The sequence below is a fragment of the Balaenoptera borealis genome, assembly GCF_965194805.1.
Source record: "Balaenoptera borealis genome assembly, chromosome: 1".
Classification (NCBI taxonomy): Eukaryota; Metazoa; Chordata; class Mammalia; order Artiodactyla; family Balaenopteridae; genus Balaenoptera; species Balaenoptera borealis.
This window is the reverse complement of record NC_138860.1, coordinates 105,672,974-105,700,586: the sequence shown is the minus strand read 5'-3', so window position 1 is coordinate 105,700,586 and position 27,613 is coordinate 105,672,974. Positions and strand designations below refer to the sequence as shown.

General features: G+C 35.3%; 1 protein-coding gene across 1 annotated transcript in view; it reads left to right on the top strand.

The window, feature by feature from the left end:
- VCAM1 (vascular cell adhesion molecule 1) overlaps positions 1-27,378 on the top strand; it is a 42,691-nt gene extending 15,313 nt beyond the window's left edge. The window contains exons 8-9 of the mRNA XM_082384288.1: positions 597-863; positions 4,541-27,378. Of these exons, the coding sequence (XP_082240414.1) occupies positions 597-863; positions 4,541-4,701 (428 nt within the window). The 3' untranslated portion in view covers positions 4,702-27,378. The remainder of the gene's footprint in view (positions 1-596; positions 864-4,540) is intronic.
- The last annotated feature ends 235 nt before the right edge of the window (positions 27,379-27,613 follow it).

Here is a 27,613-nt window from a genome sequence, read left to right as displayed (position 1 = left end):
TAAAGAAAGCCCTTAGGATGTAGCTCTGGTTGGGGAAAGAGTATCAAATCAAGTCACAAAACAGATGAACTTAATGGGAATCTCACTTATAAAATGGTGATGTGGTACCTCCCTCCACGGGTTGCGTATTAACAGAGATGTTGTACGTCAAGTACTTAGCCCAGGATAATTGGTGTTGTTAAGGATTGTAAGCACAGCTTAATTTCTTGATCTGGGATTGTCCAGCTCAGAACTCAGAAGCCTGTAAAGGCCTTTATACTTAAAGAAATATTTGCACAGCAGTGTGACCAAAAAAAAAGTTCTTTTTCACATTTAAAATCTACAGCTGTTTTTAAAACACTTATTCGTTGGCTAGGCTGGGTAAAAAATTATATTAAGGGACATGAAAGAAGCATAAGAGTTGTCTTCTTTTATTAAAAATGTGATCATTTACAACAATCCAGTAAATGCTTGACTTCTTTAATTATCCCTCTAAATATTTACTGCAAACAGTAAGCACAAATACCATCTTGACAGCTATTGTTACTGTCATTAAATTAATATGGGATTGGTTTATATTTCATTCAGTCAGAGGTATCTTTAAATTCTTTCCACAGTTGCTCCAAAAGATATACGACTTACAGCTTTTCCTTCTGAGAGTGTCAAGGAAGGAGACACTGTCATTATCTCCTGTACATGTGGAAATGTTCCCCAAACTTTGATAATCCTGAAGAAAAAAGCAGAGTCAGGCTACATAGTGCTGAAGTCTACAGATGGTGCATATACCATCCACAGGGCCCAGCTGGAGGATGCGGGAGTATACGAATGTGAATCTAAAAATGAAGTTGGCTTGCAATTAAGAAGCCTAACACTTGATGTTAAAGGTTTGTTTTTTGGGTTTTTTTAATTATTTTTTATAATCGGTCAGAGGCTTGGTGAATTGTAACGAATTTCAAGGATTAGGTGAATGAGTGGGCAAAATGGAACTGAATTCCATGATGATTATGGTTATTTCTTAGTGTTTCCTAAAATAATCACGCACAGCTGCTCTGTCCTATGGAGTTCAGCCAGGAAGTTGACATTAATCAATCATTGGTCAGTGTAGAATTCCCGTTTGCTTTTTTAAACGTTGACAATTCATCATTGGTCTCTGAGGTCCTGCATTTCCAAAGTGTTTAAATGTATTTTCAAAACCTTTCCCTGGGGGTTATAAGGAAACTAGAGAAGTAGAATTGGCACGTGGAAAAAGAAAGGTTCTATCCAGACCCTTTTCCTTCCTACCAGAAGAGAGTGCCACTCTCTGAACACGCAGTAACTACATATTTTCTGGATTGACTCTCTTCAGGATAATAATTGAGTATGGTGATCTTAATGCTGGACAACATAAAGGAAACTCTAGACTACAGAACTGTCTCCTTAGAAAATCCAAGCTCCTTGTCCATTTTACCCTATTCTGATGGAGAGAGGGAGGGAGGGGGCAGTGGCCCCAGCAGAGAAACTTCAGAAACCTCTTAACCTCCTAACTCCTCCTGTGAACACACAGTAGGATCTGTTGATCTTATCAGTGGAAGCAGAATAAGTCAGCCTTTACTACTCTGTCTCCCACTCCTTGAGTGCTAATGAGCTCCCACTGTGTGTTGGAAGCCAAAATTGAAGTGAACATTCTTGAAATCAAATGCCAATTCTTAAGAGCCTCTGGCACTGGGCTCTCAGAGTTAGCAACTACTCATCAGTGTAAAGAAAATTTAAATGTGGGTCAGAAAATGCGTAAAAATTTTACTCATCTGACCAAATCTCTCAAGATTACAAGACCTTACCGTATGTTTTCTTGTCTTCATGGTACCTCCTCAGAACACAACAATATCAATACATCCATGTAGAAATGTTAAAGAAGGGGAAAATATCACGATTACATGTAAAACTTTTAGTCATCCACCTGCAGTGATTATCCTGAAAAGAGTTGATCTGGCCAATGAAGTTACTATGTGTTCAAAGAATGGAACATTTACCTTGTATCATGTTACTCAACGTGACACAAGGGTGTACGTAATCAGTGCTTCCAATGAGGTTGGGGATGTTTCTGGATGGATTGAGAGCTTGGTTATGAGTAGGTTGAAATTCATTTATTCCTATTTAATCCTCAATGCCTCCAGAACACCTTTAATTAAGCCTAGTCCCAGGAACTTGGACTCCTAACATTTTTATATTTCTTTTTGTAGTTAACGATTCTCTTTTAAAGACATACCAAAGCTTCTTCTCTAGTTTTTATCTCTCATACATTGCTCTCTTTTCTAATTACTTTATTAAGTTAGTAACTTACATATTTGCCATTTTCACTCATTATTTAAATGAACCAATTAAAGCACATTAGGCACTCAACTAGAACCCCCAAACTAAATATGGTTTAAAATGACTACAAATGAATGGAAACAAAAATTTGACATTTTTCCTGGGAATTTTCAACTAGTCATCTTTTGTAGTTAGCTGAGTTTTAAAATTAATTTTGGTTTGTTTTTTTTTTTTTTACAAATACATCTGCTTGAATGTATTCCAGTGATAGAAATGGTTGGGAGTCTTTAGGATTTTCAGTGTTGATACAGCTAATAGAAAATTGTATTTGAAGGTTGCCCTGGTAACCAACTCAGCAGCGAATTTGTATTTTACTGCAGATATCTGAGGGGAAAACCAAAGGCAAAAGATAGTATTTATTAAATTGAAAAGAAAACAATAGGAGCAGAGATACCATTGCTCAGCAGGTTATCAATATTGATGCCTAACCATAATTATGATAATGGAAATTCTATTAAAATATTACCCTTGTACTCTGACTAGCTCTACTCTAGCGAGGGAAAGTAGAAAAATAAGGCAATTTTCATTATGTTTATGGTGAAGTGTTTTTGACCTCAATATTAAAAAAAAATGGACTTCCCGTCATCTGACTCCAGTGATTCTTTTAAAATTTTATTTATTTATTTATTTATGGCTGCGATGGGTCTTCGTTTCTGCACGAGGGCTTTCTCCAGTTGCGGCAAGAGGGGACCACTCTTCATCGCGGTGCGCGGGCCTCTCACTATCGCCGCCTCTCTTGTTGCGGAGCACGGGCTTCAGACGCGCAGGCTCAGTAGTTGTGGCTCACGGGCCTAGTTGCTTCGCGGCATGTGGGATCTTCCCAGACCAGGGCTCGAACACATGTCCCCTGCATTGGCAGGCAGATTGTCAACCACTGCGCCATCAGGGAAGCCCCACTCCATTGATTCTTTTCTTCTTGGTTGATCTCCAGTGATCAGAAACTCCTAGAAGTAAAGCAATGATTATCAAGGTCAAATCACTCATTTCTTCCAGGACTGAGACAATATATACGTAACTTGAAGAAACAATATTTGTGAGGTCATACAGTGCTGTGCAAACATAAATATAAATAGAGATGAAACTTCAGTAAATACCATGCTATCTTCTATAGATGTTCTTATAAGGTTAAGATATTAAATAGTATTGTAGCTGTCAGATGATTTTTGTAAGTAGAAACAGTACTAATTTTAAAGTTTTTGTATACTATTACCTTATGTACCCAATTTACAACAAAATGACAAAATGACAGGATGTAGAAAGAAAAAAATATATTACTATTCAAAAGATATTTATTGGGTGCAAGCTACTCCAAGCAAGGAGCCAGGTACTGGCTATTCAGTGGTGGATCAAAAAGAAACTAGATACATGTGCTTACGTAATTCACAGTCTGAAGGAGGAAGCCAAAATTAATAGATAATCAAACAAACAAATGTTTAACTATAAGCTGTGATTAGAGCTATGGAGGGAAAGTGTAGTGGGTTATAAAACTATATTAGGAAAAAACGTATATTAGGGTTTCTTATTTAGGCTGGAGGAGATGCAGGTCAGAGAATGTCTCTCTGAGTAAGTCACATTTAAGCTAAAACATAATGCTATCCAAAAAACTTCATATTATCAAGAAATGATATAAATGCTGAAGAGGAATAATGTATATTAAGATGCCCTACTTCAGAAATACAAAATATAAAGTTTTCTATATATCTCTAAAAAAGCCATCGATAAGAATTCTTTCCCTTACTATCTTATATGTGGTGTTTGACTATAATGGTTACACTCTAGGTGTTACAAGGCTTTTCTTGGAGAACTGTTTAGTTATTTTAATTCATAATGATCAGAGTCCTAGTTCTTTAGTATATGTTTCTATTTCCCAAAGCAAACCCTCTTCTCCTATTCTTGCTCTTCTAAATGAGCCCTAAAAAGTTGCGCCCTTCCTTCCATTCTGCTACTGAACCTGAATCTATTTGAATCCAAGTTTGTGGAAATCAACAACTGTCATCTTTAGACTCATCATGACCATAGCAACTGCTAAATGATTATTTGAATAATTCAAAGAAATATGCTGCATTTTGGGTCCTGTTGGTTCTTATCACTACTTTGATTCACTTCTCTTTAGAGAACGAGTTGTACTGTTAAAATAAAACATGTAACTATTATTATTAAACAATTTCTTTTTATACTAGACATTAATTACATCCATTTTGTTATTTTCCAGGAAGAGAAAGTAACAAGCACTATTTTTCTCCTGAACTTCTCGTGCTCTATTGTGCATCCTCCTTAATAATACCTGCCATTGGAATGATTATTTACTTTGCTAGAAAAGCCAACATGAAAGGGTCATACAGTCTTGTAGAAGCACAGAAATCAAAAGTGTAGCTAATGTTTGAAATGTTCAATCAGAGACACTATTTATCAGTTCAAATCCTCAGTACTGCTCATCATTCCACAAGGAAAACAACAAGCTAGGAGTCCAGACTTCCTTGAATGTAGTGAACTCTTGGAAAGAAATGGCTGCCTATGCCCTTTGTTGTGAACAAGAAGCCAAAGGAAAATTTCTGCCTAAAAAATAGGCACTACCTTTGAGATGTGACGACTGGAGTAGTTTCTTGATGTGTATATGCAATAACATGATTTGTATATATGTAAAATAAAACTATGCCATAACAAGATTGCTTGGAATATCAGCACACTATAGTCACATTTCTATAATTATTAAAATGTTGCTTGAATTGACTGTTATAACTTAATGCATCTTAACATTGATTGGCAGCTGAACTATGTCATCTTTTTAATATTTTATTTCCTTTAACAAAATTTTATTCCTATAAAGTTCATAGACAACAGTTCCATGTTTTGTAAAGACGTTAGGGTTTTATATTGTTATAGGCAAACGATAAACCAAGAGGGCACTGGGTTGACTTTCAGGTACTAAACACTTCAACCTATGGTATAATGGTTGATTGGATTTCTCTGGATGGTACTGATATGGTACGGAGACGTTTTATGATGTTGTTTGTTCATCAGACTCTTGTGTAACTTTCCCAATGTGGTCTAAAGATGCAACTTCTTTTGATTTTCTTTTGTAAATGTTTAGGTTTTTTTGTATAGTAAAGTGATAATTTCTGGAATTGAAAGAGTTGTGTGTTTATTTATTATAAATTGCCTCCTTTATTCATGTTGCAGCTCTTTGTGAAATGTCAAGTTCCAAGACCAAAGAGTTCAAACCCATAGAAATAATAAGCAGATACTTGAAGTATGGTCCTCAGATTACTTTTATCAGAATCATCATGGGAACTTGACAAACATTCACATTTCTTGGGGCCATCCTAACCTATTGAACTGAAATATCTGGTTTTGTGACCTTGGAATCTGCAATTAAAAATTTGTTTTTATATAGTATACACAGAAAGAGTGAATGCAGATGAACATGCACATATTAAAGGGCAGCAAGTGAACACCTGTATGTACCACTAAGGCCAAGAGATAGAGCATTACTATTCTTCAGAGCCTCTTAGATGCTTCTCACTGATTGCAGCTCTCTTACTGAGGCATAAGCGACATCTTGAATTATACATTAACCATTCCCTTTCTTTGGAGATTTTATACCTATATAGGAAACCCTACGTAGAACATTATTTTGTTTGCCAGCTTTTGAATTTTACATAAAAATAATCAAACGGTATATTTGTCTATGACTTTATTCACACAAAATTATGTTTTTGAATAATTCATCCATATTGTATTTAGCTTTGTATATTCATTATGAGATTTTGCTACAGCTTATTTATACATTCTACTGTTGATGGATATTTGGGCTGTTTCCATTTTTACAATACTGATCAAAGCATCTATAAACACTGTTTTACATGTTCCTGACTAACATGTGTAAGAGTTAACAGGGTGCAATAATTCCTATAAAGTGTATACATTCTAATGAAATTGCTGGGTTGTAGGAAATGTACACTTTCAGGTTTATAAGGAAAGCCAAACTATTTTCTGAAGTGATTGAAATAATTTATACTCCCACCAGCAGTGAATAAGAGTTCACATTACTAAATGGTTTACCAAAATTTGGCATTGTCTGACTTAAAAATTTGCCTTTCTTATGGGTATAAAATGATTTCCCATAATGGTTTAAATTTGCATTTGCCTGATTACTAGTGAGGTTGAACATCTTTTCATACATTTAACAACTCTTTGTGTTTAGGATCATTTGAGCTGGAGATACATATGTGTATACATATATATTCTGGATACCTGTCCTTTGTTGGTTTCCCCTACATATTCTTCTGGGAATTTTACAGTTTTAAGTCTTAATCTACTTTGAGTTGATTTTTGTGTATGGTGTAAGATAATCCCATCTGTTTTTTACTCTATATTTCCTTTTTTTTCTGCCTTCTTTTGGATTGATTGTTATATTTTTAATAATTACACTTTACCCTTTTTACTGGCTTATTAGTTATTACTCTATTTTTTTTGTTTTTAGTAATTGCTTTAGGATTTATAGTGCATCTTTAACTATTACACCACTTCACATATGAGAACTTTATAATAGTATATTTTCTTATCTCCCCCTTCCAGCTTTCGTGCTAAGATATTTTTATTTTACAGGTGTAATAAACCCTACAATATGTTGCTGTTGTTTTTTACTTTAAAAAGTCAATTATCTTTTAAAGATATTTGAAAATTACAAAAAATTTTTATGTTTAACCACATATTTACCGCTTCTAGTACTCATCATTCTTTTCTGTAGATTCAGATTTTCCTCTGCCATCATTTTCCTTCTGTTTAGAAACTTCCTTTAACATTTCTCATAGTACACACGTGTTTGCTGGTAATGAATTCTTTGCTGAGAAAGTCTCTGTGTTTTTTTTTCTTTTTGAGTTTTCATTTTGAAAGATAGTTTAAAAAAATGAATAGATAATTTAATTAACAAATTTATACATTCAAATGGTTATGCTATTTTATAAACATACAATAATTATGTTCCATTAAATTACAATGTGCTCAGAGACAGGTATCATCCTGTTGCCTCACATGAGTTTTCAGGACAGTAGTTTCCTCCAATGTGGAAGTTAATCAGATAAATTGTCAGAGAACTTTATTGGTATAGAATTCTAGGTTGACAGGGTTTTGTTTTTGTTTTTGCTTTTGTTCTTTAGAAATGTTTCACCTTCTTCTAAATCTGCTCACCTTTGTTCTTTTAATGTAACATCTTTTTTATCTCTTGTTGTTTCTAGGATATTTTTAACACTGGCTTTAAGAAATTTGATTATGATGTGCCTTCATATAGTTTTCTTTATGATTTGTGTGTGTGTGTGTGTGTTTGTGGTTTGTTAAGATTCTTAGATCTGTGACTTTATAGTTTTTATTAAATTTGGAAAAATTTCAACCATTATTTCTTCAAAAAATTTTTTTTCTGTACCACCCACCTCTTCCCTTTTGTAAACTCCAATACAGATACAAAAGGGTGCTTGACATTGCCCCATAGCTCACTGATGCTCTGCTTATTTGTTCTAGTCTTTTTTCTATTTGTGTTTCATTTTGAATAGTTTCAATTGCTATGTTTTCAAGTTTACTAATCTTTTCTTCTACATTGTTTAATCTGTTATTACTCAATGTGTGTTTTTTAAAAAAATCCCAGTAGTTGTTTTCATGGCTAGTGGTTCTACTTGGGCCTTTATTCACCATGCTCAAGTTTCCTTCACCTTCTTGAAAGTGTTAGATATCATTATAATAACTTCTAATGTTCTTGTTGTTAATTCTATCATATGTGTCATTTCTGGGTCTGTTTCTATTGTTTGACCCATCTCCTTAATATGAGTCATACATTCCTGCTTTTTTGTGACCTTTAATTTTTTATTAGACGTAAGACATTGTGAATTTTACCTTGCTTGGTGCTGGATATTTTCATATTCTTATAAATATTCCTGAGCTTTTCTTCTAGGTCATAGCTAAGTTACTTGGAGAAATGTTGACCCTTTTGAGGTTTTTATTTTTTAAGTGTTGTTTTGTGAGACTGGAGCCACCTTTAATCCAGGGCTAATTTTCTTTTATTACTGAATCAATACTCTCTTGAGTATTCTACCTGATATCCCATGATTTATGAGTTTTTCCCACTCTTGTTGAAGGGAGCACAAACTATGCTTTGTCCTGTGGAAACCCAAGAATTGTTCCCCTTGCTCTTATTGGGTGGTTCTTTCCCCAGATGTGGGTAGTTTTCTTTCAAAGGAAACTGTCATAGCCCAGCTTGAGGAAGACTTGGAGATTTTCTGAAGATTTCCAGAGCTCTCTCTGTGTAGCTCTCTCCTCTCTGGAACTCTGTCCTGCACACTTTACCAACCCTAGCCTCTCTCAACTTCTAAACCATTCTCAGTTTCAGGAAGTCACCAGGCTCTGCCTGGGTTCCCTCTCTCTTCAAGTTATAGCCTGGAAACTCTCTCCAGGAAGTAAATCTGGGCAATCAGAAGACTTACCTCATTTATTTCCACTCTCCCCGATATCACTGTCCTTTGCAACCTCCTATCTAATGACTGAAAAACATTGTTTCATATATTTTCTCTGGCTTTGTCACTGTTTCAGTTGTAATGGTAAATCCAACCCCTTACCTTGGCTAGAAGTAGAAGTCTGAACTCACTTTTAATCAAAGACTACTGCTAGAAACACTCTCTAGAAACTATTTCTCTATTTGTTGTAGGAATGTTTTTATATTTTACACTTCTCTGCTCCACATTATAAGGATCCATATAAGAGATTAATTTTAGAATACAATGCAGGAAACAACATTTACCTGAAGAAACTAGTTTTCTTCTAAATCATGATTAAGGAGATTAATATAAAAGACCTGTTTTCTTAATTCTTTGATCAACCAGGAGATTCTTAGTCAAATTTATATATAAACTATAGCATATGTGTGGTATTTTATGGACCATTTTGTTTGTTTGAGTGCTATTTTCCCCTTGGTTACATCTGTACCAGTTTGCATTTTCTTCTGGCTCTTGTGCCTTTTCCTTACATTCATATTTTATTATTTTATTAAACACTTTCCATAAGTTACCTCAAATATTTAATGGAATGGCCAGAATACAAGGAAGTAAACCAAAAATTAAAATAGTTTGTGTATACGTGGTACCTTGAAAGCATAAGCATGAACAAAGTAGTCTAGATGAATTCTTTATATTAACTCTCTCTGTTGGAGAACAAGACCCACAGAGCTGGTGAACAGGATAAGAGTGGTTGGAAAAGAAGACAAGAAATCTTTGGAGCTTAAGTGCTGTCCACTGAGGAGGGTTCTAGATCAAATGTCATTGTGTAGACCAGCGATTTGGGGTACTAGGAAGAAATGGATGCCTCAGGTTGTGGTTTGGAGAGTGGTAAATATACTGAAAAAGAGAAATAGGAGATGAAAGCCTTGGGTTTTTCACAATGTTGCTAAGAAAGAACTTTGATCTTTTGTGTTTTAAGACACATGTTGTGCTACTTGTGTGTCTGATGATCTAATCAGAGCCTGTGGGTATGTAAATGTGTCTATCTTAACATATAAGCTTCCAAGAGGGCCAGTGACATTCTATCACTTTGAGTCTCTTTAAATAGGTCCATTGATGGGAGGGATATAATGTTTCACTAAAATGATTTTTCTGAGTAAAAATAATGTAGATAATCTTATAGTGAGTATGAAGACATGCCCTAAATCATGAAGGTGGTATATAAAGAACTGAAGTTTGGAAAAGCTGAACTTGGGGGTTTTTCTCTTTAGTGTTGTGTATGGACCACTAGTGTATACAGCACACTTCTCTGTTGGATTGTTAAATTTTTGGTCAATACATAATATTCATTTATTTTTATTTACTGTTATTATTATTTACTGTTATGGTGATAACTTTCAACCTCTCTTTGCTGAGTGGGTTCTGAGACAAGAGCGTTATAACTTGCTTAGAATAAGAGCTAAGAGCAATAGAACAATATCAAGGCATTATTCACATTAGGTTGAACTATATGAGGTTGTCAGTCAAAACCTGTCCAATATCAGCAATTCACATGGTTTAACTTGTGTATCAGTGTTAGGTTTATATGTTGTGTAACACACCACCCCGAAATTCTGTGGCTTAAAACGACAACCATTTTATTATGTTTAATGATTCTTGGGCTGACTAGGGTCGGCTGCATGGGTTTGTGTTCTTCTTCTTCATGGGTTTGGGTCAGTTGTCTAGGGGTTTGAGTAGCCTGGAATGTTCAATGTGATCCACCCACATGGCCAATAATTACTGCTGGCTGTCAACTGGGAGCTCACCTGTGGCTGTCAAAGACAACCTTGGCTCTTTGCTTTGTAGTATGGGTTCCTCACAACATGTCCTGGGTTTGGAAGTCCAAGGCTATTATTTCCACTGCATTCTCTTTGTCAAAGCCAATTCACAAGGCCAGCCCAGATTCTGAGGGTTGGGGGTAGGAGGTAGCTCCACGTCTTGATGTGTGTGGGAATTTATAGAGTGAAGGGGAAATATTGGGGACCATCTTTGGAGATCAGTTACCATCAAAAAACATTTCTCTGATGAATGTAAGAAAGACCAGTCAGGTGAGTTTTACTCAAATAAGGACACAAAGTGATGTGAGCAGTATAACAGTGGATGCTATTAATTCCTTAGTGTGTGCCAATAAAAATTACAATGTTCAAGATAATCCTGTGACATGAAAATGTTCAAAAATTTTGATGCGTAATCTAAAAGGAGTAATAAGATGTGTGCCCAAATAGTCATAATACAAGTAAAGATTGATGCATAGGTAAAGATAAAACTGAGAGGAGAAAAACACTGACTCTGGCCAGGAGAGATAGAAGGACTCAGGCATGGCTCCATGAAGGAGGTGCTATTCAAGCTGCATCTTGAAACAATGGATAAGATGTAGACAAGTCACTATAAGGAAGGGCAGAGACTTTCAAAGTAAAGGGGAAAGAGTGAGCATGGGTATGGAGGGAGCAAAGACCTTTGACTTCTATGTAAAGAAGAGGCAACCAGCCCATTTGGCAGAAACATGGGAAAACGTAAACAAGTACAGTAAGAACTGAAGTTGGAAAAGTGAGTTGTAGCAAATTGTGGGAGGCCTTAAAAGCTGACTTGGAAGTTTGGGCTTTGTTCAGGAGTAAGAGCCATTGAAAGGAACCAACAGGATCAGGGCAGTGCTCTAGGATGTTGACACCTCATGTTCATCTGGTATTTTCTATCTATACCTTTGTCCCCTGACTATTCCCAGAGACTCCCCTCCCAGCTTTCTGCCTTTAGTGGTAACTTCCTTTCCATTATTTAGTGCCAGGGCTGCCACAGTAGTGAGAAATGGGAGAACCATTTTTCTTATGTTATATGTGGATAAAACAGAATATTATTTAGCTACTAAAATAACATTTTCAAAAAATATTTATTGGCATGGGGAAATGCCTATGTTCCAGTAAAGAAATAATAAAATAATAGATTAATAAAAACAGAATAAGAATTGTATGTAAAATGTGAAAACATCATAAAAATCTGAATATTGTGTGTCTATATGCATATACACATAGAGAGAGGAAAGGAGATCACACTGTTACATTGACAGTGGTATTACGGGTATTTTTATTTTACTTATACCAAATAAAATATTTGGTATGAATATTTTTCCAAATTAGAATGACTAAATTTTTTTAGTCATTCTAATGACTAAATTAGAATGACTAATTCTAATTAGTTTTCCAAATTAGAAAGTATTAGACTTATAGTCAAAAAAGTTATCTTATAGTGTGTTAACCACTGCAAGTAAGTCTTTAAACGGCAGCCAAGTAAAAATAGCATCCCACCTGAACTTGAGACTTGGAATTCTCAAAGACCTATAAATATTTAGGGCTCTGCGATCCAGACATAGAGTGAGACAGCTGCTTTGGCTCTCTGAGTATTTGAGTGTTTGCTCTGAAGAGAATAAAAAGGAGAGGAAAGTACTTGAACAACCTTTCACCACTAAACCACCTCTGGAATTTCTAAATAAGGCCTTGGAGGGAGGGAAGGTGACATAAAGAGCCTGCACACCATCACTCCACACTCTCACAGGGCTTGGGGAAGGACTCAGCCAGAATTGCTTGGCCACATTGAAGTGAAATATTGAGGTTTAAAACTCAATATTTCACCAGCTATCCAGCCGACCTCAGGTGCCTCATACAAATTTTGTTACTTTATGCCCCAAGAATCATTTGCTCACTCTTTTCCCGTCTTGCATAATTTTCTACTGTGGGAATCTGATAATACTTAAGCAGATAAAGAAAGATGTAAGGAAATCCTGGGAAAGGAGAAAAACTGCCACTTTATTATTTTAAATTACTGTGTTTGAGCAACTGAATTTACTAATTCATTTTATTTCTTCAGAAATTTTCAACCAGGTAGCTCTGCAATTTTGTTTACATCTTTGATATAAAAAAAAGTATTCTACTTTACATCTCTTCCAGTTTCACCCTTGCTAAGCAAAGTCTGCTTTTTGGCCCTTCTTTCTGCCATGCAAAGGGGACATGGGCTCCTCTAGGATTTATCTGAGTAGCACTAGTCTTAATTTTTCAAACTGTCTGAACAAAGTAAAGAAACTTTAGGAGTCTTTTAAAAAGAGTTTTTATAGCTTTATCAGGAAGAGAAAAGAGAAACATGACTAATAGTAATAACAGAGAAATTCTAGGGGACTGGATCTTTCTTTTTCCTATTTCCTTTTGAAGAAGTATATCCTCAGGATCTTAGGATAATGATAGCATAAACCAACTTGTTTCTTTTTCGTCAACAAATGAGGTCAACATTAATGACATGCATAGGGGAATAAGGACCTTGAAAGTTTTCTTTCAGCTGTGGTCCCATTGCTTCCAGGGTTAGGGTGACTCTGTTTTTCAGGCTGATCAAAGCTGGGGAACAAATCCATGTGTGATGTGTCTGGCACATTTTTAAGGAGACCTTGTAAAAAGAACTGATAAGTAATTTTATCAAGAATTTACTGCATGCTTATCCTGGATTAAGTGCTTTGCATGAATTATTTAATACTCGCATTAATCCAGCTACGTAACGTTATCTGACCAATAGAAAAACTAAACTAGAATACTTAAGTAATTTTCCTAAGTTCAGTAATCGATGGAGCTATGGTTGACCACAGTTTGTCTGATTCCAGAATCGGCACTGTTATTCTCTATACTGTTACTTTTAGTTCATACACATGAAATAGACTTCTATAGGCTTAGTCATCTTTGAAGGACAGATGGCAAGTAATCTTAAAAAAGAAATATATCTTAGGTCTTCAGTTTGTTATGGGAAGGAAGAAGGGCTGATAATATTGTTCAGATAAGTTTTTGTGGTATGTTTTCTGAAGAGCATAAGAACCCCAGATTCCTTATGCTAAATATCCAAGATTGTTCACTGGACACTTATCTCCTTTCTGTTGAATTTAAAAGAAACATATAGGTTACTATGTTTAAGCGGCCATCTGCCATCATGAGCAAACTCTTGAGGAAATCGCTTTGGACTTAAAGTATAGCACATGTTTGATCATTATGTGTATTTATACTTTTTGAATTTGGAAACTTTGAAAGAAAGAGGTTAAAAGTCAGAAAGAAGGAAAATGGGGAAAAAATGGAATAATTTTAAAAGGCAAAATGAGTGCTTTATAGTGTTCTGTACTAGTGCGAGTAAGAAAGAATTAGAGCTGTCCCAAAAGACCCAGCCTGACACCAAACTGGGGCTATCACACCAAACAAACAAAAAGGCAATAAGATACAGAGAGTAAAGAAAATCTAATTAATGTGTGTTTAGCTGAAACTGATCATTTTGGAAAAGAGAAGGTTAGCCCAAATTTTTGTGTGATAGGCCCAATAATGAACCTCCCCCCCCCAAAAAAGTGTTCATGCCCTAATCCCTGGAAACTATGAATATGGTACTCTATATGGTAAAAAGGCATTTTGCAGATAGAATTAAATCTTGAGGTGGGGAGATTATCCTGGATTTCTGAAGTGAGTCCAATGTAATCAGAAAGGTCCTTATAAGAGGGAGACAGGAGGGACAGAGTCACTATATTAAAATTTTAAAATTAATTCCATCTTAGTTTCTTTCCTAAATTCTTAAAATGGATATTAAATTCTTTTCTCCCCTTTGATTTTTTAATGTTTCTTTTCTTTAATAATGAAGTCATTTAAGAATATATATATGTTTTTCTCTGACTACAGTGTTTTCTAGGTTCTATAGGTTTTGGTAGAATGTCTCTTTTTTACTCCTCTCTAAATAAGTTGGTTATCTTTTCACTTTTGATTTCTGTTTGATCCAAAAATTATCTAGAAGAATCAGTCTTAATTTCCAAGAAATTCCAAATTTTTGTTCATGCCACCATTATTATTAAATATTGTCTTAGAAGTTCTAGATAATGCAAAACAAGAACATAAAATAACTAGTCTCAAAAAGATGAGATCAAGTTATCTGCTTTTGCTGATGGTATGAACACCCAATAAATCTGAGTAACAACCACAACAATAACAAGCAGTAATGGTAAAATAGGTGGATACAAGATAAATATTCAAATATCAATAACTTTATTTTAATAATAAGGGCCTAGAAATAGAAATGAGAAAAAATTTTCTCAATATTGACAAACACTACAAAATAATTAGGAATAAATTTGTCAATATAGTTTATAAAGAAAACTATAAAGTCTTATTGAAAGACATAAAGTATTGAAAAGTATATAATAAGCTCAAAGACAATTTATTTGGAAGTAGCTATGCTCACCACTATACCACCAACACTGCCCGACAAACAATTTGTTTGGAAAGAGTTTTTGCAATGCTAAGTTTGAGCAGAGAATAAATAACAATAATACACAAAAAGTTTATAAACTGATAAAAAGAGACAAGCACCCAAACAGGAAAATGGGCAAAGAGTATGAAAATTCACATGAAGAACAAATTCACAGAAGTGAAAATCGAAAAGATCAAAAAACATATGAAAATATGTGCAAACTTAATAGTAAAGATATTGCTAAATGTGTAATAATGGACTCATCAAAGATTAAAATCCAACACAAAATACTTATTGCCAAAAGAGATGTGAGAAAAGCAATGCTCCCGTACATGGCTGGGAGAAATGCAGATAAAGTCTTTGGGAAAAGGAATCTAGCAACAACTATTTTTTTTAATACAAATAACTTCGCTCTTGGGACTCTCTATTATAGATATAAAAGCATCCATTCACAAGAAGGCATATATGTTGGAATATTTGTTGCAGGAGTATTCACGGTGGAAAAAAGCTAAGAAAAATTAATGTGTCCTCATTCATCCATTCAGAAAGTATGTCTTTACTGGACTGTTAGGTGCTTTGCTCTTCACTAGACACTATGAAGTATAATAAAGGGCTCCCACCTTCAGAAAACTCTGGTTGTAGCGGAGGAGCCAAGACATACAGACACAGTTACATAATAGAACAGGATATTTCAGACCCTAAGCAAAGGCTAGGAGAGCCAGCAGGGTAGGGGTTCGGGGGTGGGGGGGGCGTGGTGGAGGAGAGAAAAGGGAGGGTGTGTTCTGGGGATGGGGAATGATTCCATTAGAGAGGAGAATCACATCCCAATTACAAAGAAAAGGAAATCCGCTAATTCTTGACTAATCCTGATGAATGGAAGTAGATTGCCAAACAGCATAGAAAGGGGAGCTTGACATGAACCCTGTTAAGATTCTAAAGCTTTTAAAAATAAAAATGGAGCAGTAATAATCAGAACTTGAAAGGGGAAAGAAAGTTAAGCCAAACTAAATTAGTTTTTATTTTTCATGAAGCCTCTAAATAAGAGGAATGCAATAGATGTGATGAAATCAAAATTTTGGCAAGAGTTTGATAAAGTTTTTTTAATTGTTTGGAGAGGATGTGGAACAGTTAGAATAACTGGTTAAATGGCTACACAATGTGTACTAGGTGTACTATTGATCAGTACCTAGAGGAAGTCTCATATGTGGAGGAATCTCATCTGTGATAAGCACACGGATGTGTTTCAATCAGTTGTGTGTGAAGAGGAATTAGTTACTAACGCTAAGAAGTAAATCAACATGGATTCAAAGTTTTCCATCTGATAATATCTCCCTCACTGGCATTCAGATGGTTTCAGTGAATGGGAGATGAGTGGGAGTTACAATTAGCAGAAGAGAATTGTGCAGAACTCTCCAACACTCATAACATATCTGGACGTACCCACGGCAATATGTTGTATATCTGTACATTGCTGCAGAGAAATTAGTAAAAACTGTTGCCCTTGTGGGAAGAAGCATGGCACTCTGACCCCAGCTCCATGTTCGGATCTGAGATGAGGCTGAAGCTGAAGCAGGAAGTAACTAGTACACTGATTCCAGAACAAGGATTTAAAAAGATCCCAATCATCATCATGGGGAAAGTTATGTAAAAGTTAATAGTAAATAACATAAAGCCCTATTCTAGCCCAAACTGGTCAGAACATAATTGGGACATTAAAAAAAAAAATTATTTCCACCATTTATTGTAAAAGGGGCAGTAATAAAAATGAAGCTAATTTCGAGGAAATCAGTCAAGCTGCAGACAATGACTAAAGAAACTGGGATATTTAGATTAGAAACAGGAGACTTAGGGATATGAAATCTGCCATCAAATATTTGAAGCACTGTTCAAAGGAATGAGCAAAATAAGAGAAAGAACATAGGGTTTTTAACTCAGTGGTTGTACTGTTATAGACTTTAGGATTCCTTTTAAACCTGACATTCTAGGAAATCTACAGCATGATTTTATAATAAACCAGGAAGGCTAGGTTCAGAATGCCCAGGGTCCACCCCTCTGATATCAAAGCCAAAGAATAGAATAGAGCCCAAGTTGTTGGGGTCAGTGCCAACAAGTCTTCCTGTAGTGGTAATTCTAAGAAGGGCATCCAGAGGACAAGAAAAAGGGTTAGTTAACAAACAGGAAAGTTGGACAAATGTCATGGTGATAAGAATACAGAACTCAAAGGAAATGATGGCAGAGGCAACTAGAGAAGCCAAAAAATCAGGATGCCATAATCAGAGGGACTGAAATGGATGAGGAAAGTAAAGTAATGGAGCTGGTGGTTAAGGTGAGATGACAGAAGACAAAGCAAGAGTCAGGTTAGGACAAAGATTACTTTAGGTCAAATCTTGTGACTAACATGCTAAGGATGATCTGTGAATGGCACAGAGTAAACACTCAGTAAATATGAGGTATTTTTATTTGCAATTTTGCCCTGATCAGCTGAATTGGAATCAAGTATTTAAAATGACCAGGACATGCTAAATCAGGACCAGATCGTGGTGGGCCTTGAACATCAACCCTAAGTATATGGATGTTATCCTGCAGGCAAAAGGAAACACAAAGTTATTTGAACTGAGATGTGCTTTAGGAACCTTACTCACTCAGCCCTGTGAAGAGTAGACGTGTATTATGAGAGAGGAGGGAGAGCCATTAGGTAAGAATTCTTGAAAAAATATAAAGGAAGTAATGATGGCCTAAACTGGGGGGCAGTGGGTCGGGAGTGGGGGATATAAGACAGCCTAGAGGAGAGATCTAAGGTCCCATTGCCTAATTAAATTACAGAGCTGGCTGTGTATAGAGTCAACATGATCAACAAAAAGATATCATAATGTAGCTACCCTAATCCAGGATATGACAGAGCAGGTTGAGAATAATCAAACCCATTAAACACTATTCACTCCAGCTGATCTCAAACCAAGGCAACCTCTTTAATTACTATGAACTTTCAAGCACTTGAGATGCCAAAGTGATTTCAGGGGAGTCCAGAGAATGATGCTTGATAACAGTGATTGGAGGAGTAAATGAGAGGTAAGGAAGTGGAGATGGCTAGTATGCTTTAACCTTTTAGAAAGTTTGTTTATGAAAATGTCTTTTAAAGAGCTCAGAACCAACACCACCAAGTGTGTTTTCATTTCTCTTGGGTTAAAAAACTAAGAGTGCAATTGCTGGGTCATAGGATTGGTGTACATTTAACTTTATAAGAAACTGTCAAACTGTTTTTAAAGTGGTCATACCATTTCATACAGCCACCACCAAAGTAGGAGAGCTCCTCTTGCTCCACATCCTTGTCAACACTTAGTATTGTTGGTCTTTTAAATTTTAACCATTCTGGTAGATAGGGAGTGGCATATCATGGTGGTTTTTATTTGTAGTTCCTTGAAGACTAGTGATGTCAAAAGAGGCTTTTATATGTCTCGTGACCGCGTTCATATATAATCTCCTTTATGAACTGTTTTTTTTTTTTCAAATCTTCTGTCCATTTTAAAAACCATGTTGTTTGGTATTGATGATGGTGGTGATGATGATGATGATGTAGTATGGGAGTTCTTTATATGACCTAGATACAAGTCCTTTGTCATATATACATATTGCAAATATTTTCTCCTAGTCTGTGGCTAACATTTTTGTTTTATTATCAGTGTTTCATTGAGAACAGAAGTTCTTAATATTTACAAACTACACTATATACCTTTTACATTATGGTTAGTGCTTTTGGAGTTCTAGGAAATCTCTAGGTACCGGAAAATCATGATATTTTCCTAATTTTTTTCCTAGAAGCTTTATAGTTTTAGTTTTTTAGTTTAGTCCCATCATCCATTTCAAATTAATATTTATGTATCACATGATGTGGCAGTTGAGATTCATTTTTTTTTTCTACACAAATATCCTGTGTTACTGCATCATTTGTTGAAAGACTCCTTTTTCCATTGAATTATCTTGATGCTTTGTAAAAAATCATTTAACTTTAAAAAATGTTTATGTTTAGTCTCTTTATACAGTCCTATTGGTCTATTTCTCTCTACTTCTGTCAATACCTTACTACTTTGATTATTGTAGCTTTTTAATAAGTTGATACGTTTTGGAGTCAGTTTGTGTAACAGCTGCAATTTTATTCAACTTTTTAAAGATTATATTCTAGGCCCTTTAAATTCTTGCATAAATTTTAGATTTAGCATATGTCTTTACAAAAACCAAAAAAGATTGCTTAGAATTTAAATGGGATTGCCTTGGATCTATATATCAATTTGGGGGGGGACTAACATTTAACAATATTGAGTCTTCCAATTCATGTATCCATAGACAGAAAAATGTTTAGCAAATCAAATCTAGTAACATGTAGAAACAAATCTATTTATCTGTTTCTCCATTTAGTTCTGTCAATTTTTGCTTCATGTATTTTGAGACTGTTATTAGGAACATAAGCATTTAGGATCATTACATCTTTTGATGAATTGAACATTTTATCATCAAATAACTTCATCCCTGATGATTTTTCCTGTCTTGAAGACTCCTTTCTTTGATGTTAATAGCCGACTGGTATGACTATATCACACTTAATGTTTTTATTGCATATTTTTCTACCCTTTTATTTTCAAACTGTGTCTTTATATTTAAAGTATATCCTTTCTAAACTGTATAACTGGGTCATGCTTCTTTACGTAGTCTTCAATCTCTGCTTTTTAATTATATTAGTTCATTACAATTGATGTAATTATTGATATGGTTGCGTTTAAATCTATCATCTCACTCTTTGTTTTCTATTTGTCTGCTTTGTTTTGTGAGTTTTTTTTCCCCTATCTTCCCTTCAGTTGAGTATTGTTTAGAATTTCATTCTATCTCTTCTATTTATGTTTTTAACTACCTCTTTATATTATTATATTTAGTGCTTTCTCTAGGGATTATAATATGCACACTTAACTTGTTACAATCTATCTAGAATTAATATTATACTATTAGATATACAATGTAAGACCCTTACAACAGCACAGTTTAACTTATATCCCTTGCTCTGGCTTGTGCTATTATTATCATACATTTTATACTCTATGTTTAAAACCCAAAATGCATTGTTATTGTTTTTGCTTTTAGTCAATTTACTTTTAAAGAAATTAAGAAGAGAAAGATAGACCTTTATATTTACCCACATATTTACAATATCTTGTTCTTTCCCTTCCTTCCTTTCAATCAAGATTTCCATTTTTATATTGTTTCCTTTCAGAATGAAAAGCTTTGACATTTCTTGCAAGGCAGAGGTGCTGACAACATTTTTAATCTGTTTTCGATTATTTAAAATGTCTTTATTTGCTTTCTTTTTTATACAATTTAAAATTTTTTATTGTGATAAAATGTATATAACATAAAACTTGACATTTTAACCATCTTAAGTGTACAGTTCAATGATATTAATTGCATTCCTAATGTGCAACTATCAATGCCATCTATTTCCAAAACTTTTCCATCACCCCAAAAAACTCTGTAGCCAATGATTATGCAATAACTTCTACTCTTCTAGCCCCAGGTAACCTCTAATCTACTTTCTATCCCTACGAGTTTGCCTATTATAGATAGTTTTCAAGGTTCATCCATGTTGAGGTATATATCAGAATTTCATTCCTTTTTACAGCTGAACAATATCCCACTGTATGTATATAATTACACTTTGTTTATCCATTCATCTGCTGATAGACACTTGGGTTGTTTCCACCTTTTGGTTATTATGAATAATGCTACAATTAGTTTTGGTGTACAATTATCTGTCTGAGTCCCTGTTTTCAATTCTTTGAGGTAAGAATGGAATTGCTGGATAACAGCCTATGTTTAGCTTTCTGAGGAAAGGTTAAGCTAGTTTTCAAAGCAGCTGCACCATTTTGCATTCCCACTAGCAATGTACGAGGGGTTCAGTGTCTCTACATTCTCATCATGTGTTATTTCCCTTTAAAAAAAAATTATAACTGTCTTAGTAGGTGTGATGTGCTATCTCACCATGGTTTTCATTTGCATTTCCCTAATGACTAATGATGTTGAACATCTTTTCATGTGTTTATTAGCCACTTGTATATCTTTTTTGGCTATGTCTTTTCAGGTTCTTTGCTCATTTAAAAATTGCGTTGTCTTTTTTGGTTGCATTGTAGGAAGTTTTGTATATTCTGGATATTAAACCCCATCATATGATGTGAAAGTATTTTCTCCCACTATATAGGTTGTCTTTTCACTTTCTTGACCGTGACCTTTGATACACAAAAGTTTTTTTTACTTTAAGTGCAATTTATCTATTTTGTTGTTGTTGTAAATAAGAAAAAAATTTCATGAAGGTTTGCTTCTATATTTTCTTCTAAGAGTTTTATAGTTTTACTTCTTATACTTAGTCATTGATACATTTTCAGTTAATTTTTGTGTGTGGTGTGAGGCAGGGGTTCAAATACACTCTTTTACATATGGTAATTCAGTTGTCTCAGCACCATTTGGGTTTTTTTTTTTGTTTTTCTGGGTTTTTTTTAACATCTTTTTTGGAGTATAATTGCTTTACAATGGTGTGTTACTTTCTGCTTTATAACAAAGTGAATCAGCTATGCATATACATATATCCCCATATCTCCTCCCTCTTGCATCTCTCTCCCATTCTCCCTATCCCACCCCTCTAGGTGGTCACAAAGCACTGAGCTGATCTCCCTGTGCTATGTGGCTGCTTCCCACTAGCTATCTATTTTACACTTGGTAGTGTATATATGTCAATGTTACTTTCTCACTTCGTCCCAGCTTCCCCTTCCCCTTCCCGTGTCCTCAAGTCCATTCTCTACATCTGAGTCTTTATTCCTGTCCTGCCACTAGGTTCATCAGAACCATTTTTTTTTTAGATTCCACATATATGTGTTGGCATATGGTATTTGTTTTTCTCTTTCTGACTTACTTCACTCTGTATGACAGACTGTAGGTCCATCCACCTCACTACAAATAACTCAATTTCCTTTCTTTTTATGGCTGTGTAATATTCCATTATATATATGTGCCACATCTTCTTTATCCATTCATCTGTCGATGGACACTTAGGTTGCTTCCATGTCCTGGCTATTGTAAATAGAGCTGCCATGAACATCGTGGTACATGATTCTTTTTGAATTATGGTTTTCTCAGGGTATAGGCCCAGTAGTGGGATTGCTGGGTCGTATGGTAGTTCTATTTTTAGTTTTTTAAGGAACCTCCATACTGTTCTCCATTGTGGCTGTATCAATTTACATTCCCACCAACAGTGCAAGAGGGTTCCCTTTTCTCCACACCCTCTCCACCATTTATTGTTTGTGGATTTTTTTGATGATGGCCCTTCTGACTGTTGTGAGGTGTTACCTCATTGTACTTTTGATTTGCATTTCTCTAATGATTAGTGATGTTGAGCATTCTTTCATGTGTTTGTTGGCAATCTGTATATCTTCTTTGGAGAAATGTCTATTTAGGTCTTCTGCCCATTTTTGGATGGGGTTGTTTCTTTTTTTGATATTGAGCTGAATGAGCTGCTTGTAAATTTTGCAGATTAATCCTTTGTCAGTTGCTTCATTTGCAAATATTTTCTCCCATTCTGAGGGTTGTCTTTCCGTCTTGTTTATGGTTTCCTTTGCTGTGCAAAAGCTTTTAAGTTTCATTAGGTCCCATTTGTTTATTTTTCTTTTTATTTTCATTTCTCTAGGAGGTGGGTCAAAAAGGATCTTGCTGTGATTTATGTCATAGATTGTTCTGCCTATGTTTTCCTCTAAGAGTTTTATAGTGTCTGGCCTTACATGTAGGTCTTTAATCCATTTTGAGTTTACTTTTTTGTATGGTGTTAGGGAGTGTTCTAATTTCATTCATTTACATGTAGCTGTCTAGTTTTCCCAGCATGACTTATTGAAGAGGGTGTCTTTTCTCTATTGTATATCCTTGCCTCCTTTGTCACAGATTAGTTGACCATAGGTGCATGGGTTTATCCCTGGGCTTTCTATCCTGTTCCATTGATCTATATGTCTGTTTCTGGGCCAGCACCATGTTGCCTTGATTACTGTAGCTTTGTAGTCTGAAGTCAGGGAGTCTGATTCCTCCAGCTCCGTTTTTTTTCCCTCAAGACTGCTTTGGCTATTTGGGTTCTTTTGTGTCTCCATACAAATTTTAAGATTTTTTGTTCTAGTTCTGTAAAAACTGCCATTAGTAATTTGATATGGATTGCACTGAATCTGTAGATTGCTTTGGGTAGTATAGTCATCTTCACAATATTGATTCCTCCAATCCGAGAACATGGTATATTTCTCCATCTGTTTGTATCATCATTCATTTCTTTCATCAGTGTCTTATAGTTTTCTCATACAGGTCTTTTGTCTCCCTAGGTAGGTTTAATCCTAGGTATTTTATTCTTTATGTTGCAGTAGTAAATGGGAGTGTTTCCTTAATTTCTCTTTCAGATTTTTCATTATTAGTGTATAGGAATGCAAGAGATTTCTGTGCATTAATTTTGTATCCTGCAACTTTACCAGATTCATTGATTAGCTCTAGTAGTTTTCTGGTGGCATCTTTAGGATTCTCTATGTATAGTATCATGTCATCTGCAAGCAGTGACAGCTTTACTTCTTTTCTGATTTGGATTCCTTTTATTTCTTTTTCTTCTCTGATTGCTGTGGCTAAAACTTCCAAAACTATGTTGAACAATAGTGGTGAGAGTGGGCAACTTTTTCTTGTTACTGATCTTAGTGGAAATGGTTTCAGTTTTTCACCATTGAGAACGATGTTGGCTGTAGGTTTGTCATATATGGCCTATATTATGTTGAGGAAAGTTCCCTCTATGCCTACTTTCTGGAGGGTTTTTATCATAAATCGGTGTTGAATTTTGTCAAAAGCTCTTTCTGCATCTATTGAGATGATCATATGGTTTTTCTCCTTCAATTTGTTAATATGGTGTATTACATTGACTGATTTGCGTATACTGAAGAATCCTTGCATTCCTGAGATAAACCCCACTTGATCATGGTGTATGATCCTTTTAATGTGCTGTTGGATCTGTTTGCTAGTATTTTGTTGAGGATTTCTGCATCTATGTTCATCAGTGATATTGGCCTGTAGTTTTCGTTCTTTGTGACATCTTTGCCTGGTTTGGTATCAGGGTGATGGTAGCCTCATAGACTGAGTTGGGGAGTGTTCCTCCCTCTGCTATATTTTGGAAGAGTTTGAGAAGGATGAGTGTTAGGTCTTCTGTAAAAGTTTGGTAGAATTCGCCTGTGAAGCCATCTGATCCTGGACTTTTGTTTGTTGGAAGATTTTTAATCGCAGTTTCGATTTCATTACTTGTGATTGGTCTGTTTATATTTTCTATTTCTTCCTGGTTCAGTCTTGGAAGATTATACCTTTATAAGAATTTGTCCATATCTTCCAGGTTGTCCATTTTATTGGCATATAGTTGTTTGTAGTAATTTCTCATGATCCTTTGTATTTCTGCAGTGTCAGTTGTTACTTCTCCTTTTTCATTTCTAATTCTATTGATTTGAGTCTTCTCCCTTTTTTTCTTGATGAGTCTGGCTAATGGTTTATCAACTTTGTTTATCTTCTCAAAGAACCAGCTTTTAGTTTTATTGATCTTTGCTATTGTTTCCTTCATTTCTTTTTCATTTATTTCTGACCTGCTCTTTATGATTCCTTTCTTTCTACTAACTTTGGGATTTTTTTGTTCTTCTTTCTCTAATTGCTTTAGGTGTAAGCTTAGGTTGTTTATGTGAGATGTTTCTTGTTTCTTGAGGTAGGATTGTATTGCCATAAACTTCTCTCTTAGAACTGCTTTTGCTGCATCCCATAGGTTTTGGGTCGTCATGTTTTCATTGTCATTTATTTCTAGGTATATTTTGATTTCCTCTTTGATTTCTTCAGTGGTCTCTTGGTTATTAAGTAGTGTATTGTTTAGCCTCCATGTGTTTGTATTTTTTACAGATTTTTTTCTGTAATTGATATCTAGTCTTATAGCATTGTGGTTGGAAAAGATACTTGATACCATTTCAATTTTCTTAAATTTACTGAGGCTTGACTTGTGACCTAAGTTATGATCTATCCTGGAGAATATTCCATGAGCACTTGAGAAGAAAGATTCTGTTGTGTTTGGATGGAATGTCCTATAAATATCAATTAAGTCCATCTGTTTAATGTATCATTTAAAGCTTGTGTTTCCTTATTTATTTTCATTTTGGATGCTCTGTCCATTGGTGAAGATGGGTTGTTAAAGTCCCCTACTATGATTATGTTACTGTCGATTTCCCATTTTATGGCTGTGAGCATTTGCCTTATGTATTCAGGTGCTCCTGTGTTGGGTGCATAAATATTTACAATTGTTATATCATCTTCTTGGATTGATCCCTTGATCATTATGTAGTGTCCTTCTTTGTCTCTTGTAATAGTCTTTATTTTAAAGTCTATTTTGTCTGATATGAGTATTGCTACTCCAGCTTTCTTCCAATTTCCTTTTGCATGGAATATCTTTTTCCATCCTCTCACTTTCAGTCTGTATGTGTCCCTTAGTCTGAAGTGGGTCTCTTGTAGACAGCATATATATGGGTCTTGTTTTTGTATCCATTCAGCCAGTTTATGTCTTTTGGTTGGAGCACTTAATCCATTTACATTTAAGGTAGTTATCGATATGTGTGTTCCTATTACCATGTTCTTAATTGTTTTGGGTTTGTTGTTGTAGGTCTTTTCCTTCGCTTGTGTTTCCTGCCTAGCAAAGTTCCTTTAGCATTTGTTGTAAAGTTGGTTTTGTGGTGCTGAATTCTCTCAGCTTTTGATTGTCTGTAAAGATTTTAATTTTCTGTCGAATCTCAATGAGATCCTTGTTGGGTAGAGTAATCTGGGTTGTAGATTTTTCCCTTACATCACTTAAAATATGTCCTGCCACTCTCTTCTGGCTTGCAGAGTTTCTGCTGAAAGATCAGCTGTTAACCTTCTGGGGATTCCCTTGTATGTTATTTGTTGTTTTTCCCTTGTTGCTTTTAATATTTTTTCTTTGTATTTAATTTTGATAGTTTGATTAACATATGTCTTGGCATGTTTCTCTTTGGCTTTATCCTGTATGGGACTCTCTGTGCTTTCTGGACTTGATTAACTATTTCCTTTCCCATACTAGGGAAGTTTTCAACTGTAATCTCTTCAAATATTTTCTCAGTCCCTTTCTTTTTCTCTTCTTCTTCTCGGACCCATATAATTCGAATGTTGGTGCATTTAATGTTGTCCCAGAGGTCTCTGAGACTGTCCTCAATTCTTTTCATTCTTTTTTCTTTATTCTGCTCTGCAGTAGTTATTTCCACTATTTTATCTTCCAGGTCACTTATCCATTCTTCTGCCTCAGTTATTCTGCTATTGATCTCTTGTGGAGAATTTTAAATTTCATTTATTGTGTTGTTCATCATTGTTTGTTTGCTCTTTAGTTCTTCTAGGTCCTTGTTAAACGTTTCTTGTATTTTCTCCCTTCTATTTCCAAGATTTTGGATCATGTTTACTATCATTACTCTGAATTCTTTTTCAGGTAGACTGCCTACTTCCTCCTCATTTGTTTGGTCTGGTGGGTTTTAACCTTGCTCCTTCATCTGCTGTGTATTTCTCTGTCCTCTCATTTTGCTTAACTTACTGTGTTTGTGGTCTCCTTTTCTCAGGTGCAGGTTCGTAGTTCCCATTGTTTTTGGTGTCTGCCCCAAGTGGCTAAGGTTGGTTCAGTGGGTTGTGTAGGCTTCCTGGTGGAGGGGACTGGTGCCTGTGTTCTGGTGGATGAGGCTGGATCTTGTCTTTCTGGTGGGCAGGACTGCATCTGTTGGTGTGTTTTGGTGTGTCTGTGACCTTATTATGATTTTAGGCAGCCTCTCTGCTAATGGGTGGGGTTGTGTTCCTGTCTTGCTAGTTGTTTGGCATAGGGTGTCCAGCACTGTAGCTTCCTGGTCATTGAGTGGAGCTGGGTCTTAGCATTGAGATGGAGATCTCTGGGAGAGCTTTTGCTGTTTGATATTACATGGAGCAGGGAGGTCTCTGGTGGACCACTGTCCTGAACTCACCTCTCCCACCTCAAAGGCACAGGCCTGACACCTGGCCAGAGCACCAAGACCCTGTCAGCCACATGGCTCAGAAGAAAAGGGAAAAAAAAAAGAAAGAAAGAAAAAAATAAAATCAAATAAAATAGTTGTTAAAATAAAAAATAAAATATAATTATTAATAATAAAAAAATAGAAAAGTAATAAAAAAAGAAAAAAACAAAAATACCCAGACAGACAGAACCCTAGGACAAATGGTAAAAGCAGAGCTATACAGACAAAATCACACAAAGAAGCATACACATACACACTCAAAAAAAGAGAAAAAGGAAAAAAAATTATATAACGCTGCTCCCAAAGTCCACCTCCTCAATTTGGGATGATTCGTTGTCTATACAGCTATTCCACAGATGCAGGGTACATCAAGTTGATTGTGGAGCTTTAATCCGCTGCTCCTGA